General features: G+C 34.4%; 1 protein-coding gene across 1 annotated transcript in view; it reads right to left on the bottom strand.

The window, feature by feature from the left end:
- Positions 1-1,936: 1,936 nt before the first annotated feature.
- Positions 1,937-11,501, bottom strand: part of Scp2 (Sarcoplasmic calcium-binding protein 2) — an 89,577-nt gene continuing 80,012 nt past the window's right edge. Inside the window, exon 5 of the mRNA XM_073961636.1 lies at positions 1,937-2,441. Within this exon, the coding sequence (XP_073817737.1) occupies positions 2,118-2,441 (324 nt within the window). The 3' untranslated portion in view covers positions 1,937-2,117. The remainder of the gene's footprint in view (positions 2,442-11,501) is intronic.

The following is an 11,501-nucleotide window of genomic DNA, read 5'->3' as shown; positions in this document are numbered from 1 at the left end:
ATTATGGGGGCTATATCAACACGTGGACCTATATAAACATTTTATGGTAGAAATGTTTCTTAGCCTCTGGAAACACAAAATACAAAGTTGCAACCGATTCTTTGGTCAAATGGGTCTAATACATTCAAAATATATTAAAATGACGCGTACTTTATAAGGGGTCTTATGTGGGGACTATACCAAAACGTGGACCTATATAACCCAACTTTGGTAAGAATGTTTTCTGGCCTCTGAAGACACAAAATACCAAATTACAACCAATTCTGTGGTCAAATGGGTCTAATACATTCAAAATATGTTAAAATGACGCGTACTTTATATGGGGCCTTATATAGGGGCTATACCAAAACGTGGACCTATATAACCCAACTTTGGTAGAAATATTTTTTGGCCTCTGGAGACACAAAGTACCAAATTACAACCAATTCGGTGGTAAAATGGGCCAAATATCTTAAAAATTCCTTAAAACGACGCGTACTTTATATGGGGCCTTATATGGGGGCTATATCAAAACGTGGACCTATATAACCCAACTTTGGTAGGAATATTGTTTGGCCTCTGGAGACACAAAGTACCAAATTACAACCAATTCGGTGGTAAAATGGGCCAAATATCTTAAAAATTCCTTAAAACGACGACGCGTCACGCGTCATTTTGTATGGGGGCTATACGAAAGCGTGGACCTACATAGCCCGCTTTCAATACCAAAAGTCCTACGTAAATATAACATATTTTCCCAAAATTTCATCAACCTACGTCAATCCGTTCGGACGCTAGAGTGATTTCCACAGACGGACAGACGGACAGACAGACAGACGGACAGACGGACGGACATGGCTATATCGATGTAGAATTGCACGCTGATCAAGAATATATATACTTTGTGGGGTCTACAATGATTATTTCGAGTAGTTACAAACGTAGTGACAAACTTAATATACCCCCATCCTATGGTGGAGGGTATAAAAAATAGGGCTTGGATAAAATTCCTAATAATATAAGCAAGTGTGTTTGGATTGTAAATTTGCCATAGACTGAACAATACGTGGACCTATTTTTACGGAATTTGATTATGAGCAAAGCGTGAAAAAGGAAAATATTATTAAAACATATCTGTCCGTTCAAAGATTATAGCATTAAAGCACGATTTTAAATCACTGTGCACCATGAAAAACTCCCTGTTTTGGGTGTTTATTTTGAAATGGTACGCATATATAAACGTAACCTGAGGCATGATTTCTAAACTCTTTCATAAAAATGCAAAGGATTATTCACAGGAACCCAATAAATAAATTATATTCATTGAATACATGTTAAATATTGCAGTCACGGATATGGAAATAATATCAACGAACAATTCTACCTGAGTTCCAGGAATCAACAACCGACGACAGAAAAAGTACTTGTTTGGAGAAGTTTAGCTTTGTCTATTAGAAATTATAATGACTCAAAATACAGTATACCTTCAGTTTAATGATTACGTTTTTTTTCGATCTTATATATAAAAATGTTTAAAGTTATAAAATAAAATAACAAACATTATAATTCTTATTTAGGAGAAAATTTAGCAAATTTGTTTTATTAATTTGAATTTTTAGAAATATTTCAAGAAATATTGATCTTCTTCAGATTCATAAACTAAAATCTGTCAAAAAGGGTATTTTTCTTATGTGGACATTTCAATATTTTTTAATAATATTTCAAGTAGTAAATATGTATTCAAATAACTTCCTTAGCTGCTATAGCTTAACCGTTTGTTGCATTGTGTTATTATTGATTACGATTTCAATCAATTGACAAATTAATTTGTTTTTTTTCACTTTTTTATAAATATTCATTAGTTATTTTTCATTTAACAGTTACTTTGTTTTTAGTAAAATTTAAAGATAAAAAAGAAAAATAATTGAAAAAAGAAAAACAAAAAAACAAAGAGATATATTTTTTTAATTAAGATTTTATTTGCAAATATAACATTATTATAATTTCTTTTTTTTTTGTAAATTTTTTTATATAGTTATTTTCCCATTTTCCCATTTAATAATTTCATTATTTAATTGATTTAATTTGATTTTGGTGTTTGGGTTAATAGAAGCCTAGGCATTTAGGATTTAATTTTGTTAAAATGAGGTTTTGCCAAAAATGAAATTTCCAGGGGCATTGACATCTTCAGCGGCAAAGTATTCCTTCCACAAGGCAGCAAATTGATCACGTGTCACCTCAGCTTGGCCGCCAGCCATTTTGGCGAAGGCCTCTTCGCATTCTTTCTTTTCCAAACCATAGCTGGAGCAGACCAAGGCAAATTCATTGACATCAATGCTGCCATCGTTGGAAGCATCTTCCAAATCGAACATGAAGTTCATGTACTTGTTTTGCCAATCCATAACGGAGCTGGGGTCCTTGGCATAGGCGTCCCACATGTTGCACCATTCATCGACAGAGACCTGCAAGGAGATAAGAGATGGGGGGAAATTGAGGATATTAGTTGGAGTTTAATACGAAAAGGTTATATAAAGAAATAAACAATTTTTTTAAAGATGTATTGGCTATATATAAAGGCTGATTTTTTAACTTGGGATATTCCTTGAACAAAAAAGAGCGATATTTATTTAAATGTAATTTGCTTATCTTTATCCTAAGTGTATTTTTCATTTAATGTCCCAAATAGTTTTCCATATCTCATTGCCATTTCATGCTGTTTTTTGCTTATCGTCAACACCACTTCAAACCTCAATTTGCCTCAAAGCTTATCGCAATATCCCTGTATCTGGCAACTGGTAATTATTTTTAAGTGCCTTGAAGCTGTAATTTCCTTAAAGATATTTTTCAGATATCAATTTTAATAAACGGTAATGAGTTGTCCTCAACATATTTTATTTCCTTTCAATTGTCATTATTATTATTATTATTCATATCACACCTATCATCTACACTCGATTAACATTGACAATGCCTGCAGATAATATATCACACCATTATAATTATTTTTATTTTTTTCTTTCTTTTATTTAAAAATTTATCTGAAATGCACACCGATGACAATTATTAAATGAAGGTGAAATAATTTAAATATTCTGTAATTAATTTTTCAATTAAATTTATTCAAGGTATGTATGTGTGTGGTTGATATTTTATTGGCGGTGACATTTTTAATTCCAGTGGAAAATAAAATGTTAAATTTTGTTTAAGTTAAAGCATGTTATAGAGAATCTGTTGGATTATGGGCAGCTAAATTTACTCAGCCTATGACTGTACAAAAATCAGAAGAGGCGGATCTAAATGTCCTATGAACAGATCCTTAATGTTGTTAATGGAATTTTCTTAGGCGACAAAATAAGTATTGGAAGTTGTCAATATTATTTTTTAGGTGCTTGTGGGATAGGTTTCATAAATAGTGGGTTTAAATTCTTACACTGAAAAACCAGATGCTGGATTCTCGTTCTATGAAAATTTGAAATGAAAAATATTTTCCTTATACAATTTTTCATTTGACATTTATTTCCTTTATAAAACTTTTCATTCCAAATTTTCATAGAACAAGAATAGAGCCCCAGGTCAACATAGTCTGCCCCACAATCCTTCTTATATTAAACCACAAAAGGTGTATAATGGACCATTTCGTGACTCATACCTCAGGAAGTTTTGGCTTCCCCTAGAAAAAAGTGTTGAACTTTGCGGATGGGGTATCTAAACGAATGGACAAACATACATCATCTTAAAATTTAATGTAATTGTTTGCGACCATTTCTGTCGATGCATTTACCATCCACTTTGGTTGGACACCGTAACATATTTTAGATGTAAAGGTAGTCTGGAAACTGGATGTGCGTTTAGAAGAAATTTATGATGCGTAAATTTTTGGCCAAATCGTATACTCAACTCGTAAGTTATAGTGATCATCAGTCATTTTAGTTGGTGTCGGCAGGGGTTTTTATAGAGCTTAGGGGCATTATCTTAGGATGTATGCAATTGCCTCTAAAATAAATTGTACCGTTGTAAGGCCCCCATTACGCAAGGACAACCTGCTGAAAAAAATCACATATCCATTTGAGACATGTCCTTAAACTGCACTTTAGCGAAAATAATTATTGTTTTATGTCGCAGGTACCCGAAGTTTCGGATCGATGTATTCCATATTCGAACCTGATCTATGTCTGGAAAATATATTATGTTGTGCAAAGTTTGAACCAATACTCGAGTACTCCCTTCGACTTTTGCAAAAATTTTGTGACGATGATACCCGATGGAGTGGACGGTTGTAGCCCATGTTCGAATCGTATCTTTTTTGAAAAATACCTCCCTGCACGCTGAAGGTCGTGGTGTCGATTCCCCTGCCAGGCAAAATCAAAACTTTTCAACGGTGGCAAAATACCCCTCAGTAATGTTGGCGACATTTTCTGAGTATTTCAGCCATGTTAAACTTCTCTACAAGTGGTGTCTTAAGACATACCGTTCAGACTCGGCGATAAACAGAAGGTCCCATATGAATCGGCTAATATTAATCGGGGTGCACTCATTGATATGAGAGAAGTCTCCCTTGTCCCTTCTGGGATGTTTGTGGAACAATTATATTATATATGCATTATTACTACCAAATCTGTTGTTCCCATAGATGGAGTTACCTGAGGGAGTGGACCGGACTGGATCTGAGTATGGACAAAATGTTTCGAGAGTTATGGTTCGCACCTGCCAGACATACCGACAAACATATGAACGGGGTTAAATCATTATTAAGGTGTGGACCTGTACGGACAAATTTCGGGGCGAACGTTTTATACTACGAACGAAGACTAAATAAAAAAATGTCAATGGAATATTGAGGCCACAACCTTCAAAGTACCGATAATCGGGAGGTACCGTTCTATGGGGGCTATATGAAGGCGTGGACCTATACCGACAAATTTCATATGGAAAGTTTTTGTACCCCAAATGAAGACCAAATACCAAATTTCAGCCATTTCGGTGGAATATTGAGGCCACAACCATCAAAGTATCGAAAATCGGGAGGTACCGTTCTATGGGGGCTATATGAAGGCGTGGACCTATACCGACAAATTTCCTATGGAAAGTTTTATACCTCAAATGAAGACTAAATACCAAATTTCAGAAATTTAGGAGGAATATTGAGGCCACAACCTTCAAAATACCGAAAATCGGGGGTTACCGTTCTATGGGGCTATATGAAGGCATGGACGTATACCGACAAATTTCATATGAAAAGTTTTATACCCTCAACGAAAACTATGTACCAAATTTCAGTCATTTCGGTGTGATAGAGAAGTTAAAACCTTCAAAATATCGAAAATCGCGTGGTACCGTTCTATGGGGGCTACATCAAAACGTGGACCGATATAGCCTATTTACAATACCAAACATCCTAGGAGTAATAGAAACTTCTCTACTAAATAACAGAGACAATTTTGTTTCTCCACGCAATAGAAATTCAGGTAAGGTATGAGACAGCCATCGCAGCTGTAAGACTTAAGTCGATGAGCGAGTGGATGGTAAGAGACCACCAAACATACCACCAAAGCATATTACGGGCTACAACGGGTGAGTCAATAGATCATATTGTATCAGACCGTATATCTGAAACAATTGAAGCAGCCTTGTTTGAAATTTTATAACCGGACAGAGACATGTGGATCGATGGAACCCTGAAACGGATGCCAACTGGAAGCTGTGGGTTTACAGATGGGGCCGTTCTAGGGGGGAGAACGGGTCTGGGTCTATATATCGAAGACCAGGAAACGAGGATCTCCCTTCGACGGCCGGATCATAATATAATCCTACAGGCCGAAATCCGAGCGATCACAGAGTGTCTGAACTGGTTTAAAGCTAACACAAGGTCAATCCTCTGTAAACATCCTAACGGACAGTAAAGCAGCAATTAAAGCAATATCAAGCAAGACGATGAAATCAAAAACTGTCTTGCAGTGTAAAAAGTCAATCAACGATTACTCCCACCATGGTTCGGTTAACATTATATGGGTACCAGGACATAAAGGGATTAGGGGTAACGAGCTAGCTAACTTCTTGGCAAGGCAAGACAGGGAGCAAACTACGGTAAGCCTAGATAATGCTAAGTCTTTAAAAGCGGCGCGTCTAGAGTTAAAGGCATGGACAGAAAACGCCCATACATCCCTCTGGAACACTGAAGAGAAAGGGAAAAAGATAAAAATCCTCTGGGGGAAACCCATACGAGGATAATACAGAGGAACTACTTTTAATGAGTAAGAAGGACATTAGTAGACTGACAGGCATCCTTACAGGACACCTAGGGCTACAAGCACACCTGCACAAAATTGGTTGTGCGGAGAGGACGACGAAACGTTGGATCCAAATAACAAAGCTCTATCTTTAAAATTGCGAGCTCTATCTTGATTTCAACAGTCTGACGGACGGACAGACGGACATGGTTATATCGTACATGGTTAGAATATTACCAAGAATATATGTATGGGGATTTCTGAGTGAAATCGGAAACTTTTTCAAGATGAGGTTTTTGATTTCCTTTATTTTTTGCTGCGGTGATGCTGCTCATTAGCAAAACATTTTAGTATATTTTCAGATTTTTTTGGACTATCGGTTGCAGAGATATCGCGCCTTGAAAAAGTCAAATTCTGTAAAAACTACATGCAAAGAAATACTCATAACTTCTTTAATATTGGTCCAATTTGAAAAAATCTTGTTTTGTATGTTTTGTTGTTTTATCAGCTGTTAAATAAAAAATAGCAAAAAAATTTGCACAGTGGGCTTGGATGCTATTTTCGCGATTTAATATTTAAAATAAATTTTTAAAGATGTTCGACCCCTTCAATTTTCTTTAAATTTTTTTGTATTACACTACGTTCAATTATAAAAATTTTAAGTCATATGTGGTAATGGGATTCGGACGATTACTATTTTTTCTGAATTTTTTAAAATTTGTCAGTACAAATTTTCCTTTATACCTTTGTCCAAAATTTGTATTTCCTGTATTTTTGAAGCTAAGAGTACTTATTTATCATTATATATTATATATTTATCATAAAAATAGAAAAAAAATGCACAGTGGGCTTTAATGGAATTTTCGCTGATGCATTTTCAAAATCGAAAAATGACGCTGTTTTTAAGATGTCTGAGATAAATTCATAAATATAAATCAAAACAAATGTTTAAAAATGAAACTTTTAATTTTTTTAATAAATTAATCAATTTTGCACAAAGTTATAAAGGAAAAATTGAATTGAAAAATTTTAAAAAATTCAGAAAAAATAGTAATCGTCCGAATGCCATTACCACATAGGACTTAAAATTGTTGTAATTGAACGTAGTTTAATACAAAAAAATTTAAAGAAAATCGAAGGGGTCGAACATCTTTAAAAATTGATTTTAAATATTAAATCGCGAAAATAGCATCCAAGCCCACTGTGCAAATTTTTTTGCTATTTTTTATTTAACATCTGATAAAACAACAAAACATAAAAAACAAGATTTTTTCAAATTGGACCAATATTAAAGAAGTTATGAGTATTTCTTTGCATGTAGTTTTTACAGAATGTGACTTTTTCAAGGCGCGATATCTCTGCAACCGATAGTCCAAAAAAATCTGAAAATATACTAAAATGTTTTGCTAATGAGCAGCATCACCGCAGCAAAAAATAAAGGAAATCAAAAACCTCATCTTGAAAAAGTGTCCGATTTCACTCAGAAATCCCCGTATATATGTATATACTTTGTAAGGTCTCCAATGAATATTTCTATGTGTTACAAACGAAATAGCAAATTTATGGTAGAGGGTATAAAAATGAAAAAATATTGCAAATATTTCAAAAGGATTATTTCTAAGAATCCAATCTTTTTGTGTTTGAAAAATAAGATACGTATACTTGATCGACTCATACCTCATATAAGCCATTACCTGTGAATTATTTTTAAATAGTCTGAAAATACTATCTATTCATTATTTCTAATATTACCTAATCAAACATTATGCGTATACTTGACGTCGTCATTTATACGCAATATGGCCTTAGCCCTAATTACACAAAATACCAATTTTTTTAAATCCCAACAAACAAGTGTGTTAGAGTTACGAATACTTGATCGACGTCACTCATACGCAAACCGAACCGTTATCCCGGAACTATTCTTTTAATATTAAAAAAACTATTACATATTAAATATTCATCCCAAAATTTCCTAAGCCACTTCATTTTTTTCTCTTTCTCTCTCTTATAATTGCTTACACTGGAACTTTTGCCCCATAATTGAAAAGCATAACAACAAATTATAAAAAAAATCCAGCACAAGGTGATGATATCTTTCAATTACAACTATCCATATCCACAAAAGTTTATTTGGTTAATAAATAATAAATAATTATTGGTTTTCATCACAGATAAATTATAAATCAATTATGTTTTTCTGTTGTGAATATGCATGTGTATGTGTGTGTTCATGGCAATTTAATAAATTAAATATACGTCCTGTCACAAAAAGTGAAATCATGTATGCATAACAAACGCACACACACACACACACGACTCTCTCTGAAGTGATAGGTAGAACAAATTGTGAACTGTGTTATTTTATCTCTGCTTTATGTTGACAATAATTTAAACATACATAATTTACACATGGACGGACAGTGCAAGCGTAAAATAAAAAAAGACATGTGTTTATGTGTGTAAGTCACATGTCCAAACATGTGTATGTTAAGTGGCCATAAAGGAAGTTTAAAGGCGCAAACCAATCGAGTAATAGTTGAAGTGAGAAATGCATATTTTGGCGGTGTGAGGAGGAGTTGTTCAAAAGTTTTGTCGGCTAAGTCGTAGCTACTTGGCACGAAGAGGAAATTCATTAAAATGATAATATTTGCAATGGAAAAAAGGTATTTATATTTTATAGAACAATTCCTTATGGAGACACATTCGTTACAGTAATTTTCGTTATGGAGTAGTTTGAATATATATTTCTTTCCTACACGCCATTTGAACTCGGTGATAAGAAGAGGTGAATTATCCCTTTGTCCTTTTGTAATATTTTGTCTGCATACTATAAAACTAAGGATATCTTCGCCTTTTGATATGTACAGCTGAGCAGGTCTTTTGCTCTTTAAATATAATATGTAGCCTATATATCATTTAACGAAAACACAACAATGTACAAATGAATGTAATGTCAGCCGACAAAGAAACAAGAAAAAAAGAAAACCTTAAAACGAAATCTCGTTGTTTCTGTTTGATGTCCTTTTTTTAAATTAAAATGTTGTGGCCTGAGTGAGAGAAATAAAACGAAAATTCTTTGTAGTTGTAAGTGTTTTGTGGTCTGGTAATGATGTTGTATTATCATTGCAGGCTGGCTGATGGTGCCAATACCGTGTTCAACATTAAAAATTACATATAGCTGGTCGAAACAATGGCATTTTTATCTCACATTGCAAAAATTTTTGTAGCCCAGAAAAAATATTTTTTTTGCCGGGATATAGGTTTTCAATTACAACATGTTGTTGTTGTTTGTATATGTATATGGTTTTATTGCTTTCCAACATACAATTTATAAACAAACATAAAAGCGGTATACCAACAAATAACCAACCTTCCTATTCACAAATACAATCGTACATAACATTGTGTCAACACCTACTGGCAAAAGGCCAAAAATGTGTCAAAAAAAAAGAGAAGAAAGCAAGGGAACCACAAAAAAACACATCACCTTCAATACATTGTAAAAAACAACAACAGCCAACTCAATACACATACACTTAGTACACAAAACATATACAACAAACAAAGTCATTCAATACAATAAAGCATTTTAGTTTGCTATATATGTTATGTGGTTTTTTTCCATTCGCATGCTCATACATTTACACACGTGTGGCTACATTGGATGGAAATGGAAATAATCACACATACCTGGAATAGTCTACTCTACCTACCCACTATCAAGACAGGTATAAAAATAAAAACACACACACACCTGAGTTTCATTAACAATCTTTGGTGACTTGCGGATATCCTACATTTCATTAGAAATTTCCTAAATGCAGGCACTTCAGCGAGAGCAAGGTAGTTTTTTAATTGTTAAAGGAAGTATGTTATTCGTCAAAAGTGTGGTACTTTGAAAACATTAGACACTTTAAGGTTTAAGGACAAGAAGATGTTTCAAAAAAAACCAAGTCTATTTCGTATTAGTAAATTGGGATTTTCATTTCATTTTTTAGAATATTGAAAAACATTGGTTTTGCCCTCAATCTCGCAAAATGATTATTTCTAAGAAGTCAGTCGATCAAATATGTAACGTATACTTAATGTTCGTTACTTATACGTAACATTAACCATCACTTGGGAACTGTTTTAAGGCATTTTGAAATTATTCCAGTGTGTATTAGTTACTAATAATTATTTCTAATATTACCTTATCAAACATGATGCGTATACTTGACGGCATCATTCATACGCAACATGTAACATGACATCTTAGCAGGTTTTTTATACCCTCCACCATAATATGGAGGGTATAATTAAAATTGTCATTTCGTTTGTAACACATTGAAATTTTCATCGGAGACCCTATAAAGTCGATATAACCATGTCCGTTCCCCTAGGATGTTTGGTATTGCAAATGGGCTATATCGGTCCACGGTTTGATATAGCCCCCATAGAACGGTACTACCCGATTTTCGGTAGTTTGAAGGTTCTAGCTTTATTATACCACCGAAATGGCTGAAATTGGCTACTTAGTCTTCGTTGGGGGTAGAATACCTTCCACCAGAATTTTTTCGGTATAGGTCCACGCCTTTATAGAACGGTACCTCCCGATTTTCGGTATTTTGAAAGTTATGACCACCATAATCCATCGAAATCGCTAAAATTGGGTACTTAGTCTTCATTGGGGGTGTAAAGCTTTCCCCCAAAATTTTGTCGGTATAGGTCCACGCCTTTATATAGCCCCCATAGAACGGTACCTCCCAATTTTCGGTAGTTTGAGGGTTGTGGCCTCAATATTCAACCGAAATGTCTGAAATTTGGTATTTAGCCTTCGTTGGGGGCATAAAACATTTCCCCAGAAATTTGTCGCTACAGGTCCAAGCCTTAATATAGACCCCATAGAACGGTACCTCCCGATTTTCGGTATTTTGAAGGTTATGGCCACAATAGTCCATCGAAATGGCTGAAATTTGGTATTTAGTCTTCATTTGGGCTATAAAACTTTCCATATAAAATTTGTCGGCATAGGTCTACGCCTTCACAGAGCCCCCATAGAACGGTACCTCCCGATTGTCGGTATTTTGAGGGTTGCGGTCTCAATATTCAACCGAAATGGTTGAAATTTGGTATTTAGTCTTCGTTGGGGGTAGACACCTTTCCCCCAGAATTTTTTCGGAATAGGTTCACACCTTAATAGAGCCTCCATAGAACGGTACCTCCCGATTTTCTGTATTTTGAGGATTGTGTCCTCAATATTCAACCGAAATGGCTGAAATTTGGTAGTTAGTCTTCATTTTGAGGTATAAA

Source organism: Musca autumnalis, unplaced genomic scaffold (genome assembly GCF_047663935.1).
Source record: "Musca autumnalis isolate F117 unplaced genomic scaffold, ASM4766393v1 scaffold_1, whole genome shotgun sequence".
NCBI classification, from domain to species: Eukaryota; Metazoa; Arthropoda; class Insecta; order Diptera; family Muscidae; genus Musca; species Musca autumnalis.
This window is presented reverse-complemented; position numbering and strand designations above follow the sequence as displayed.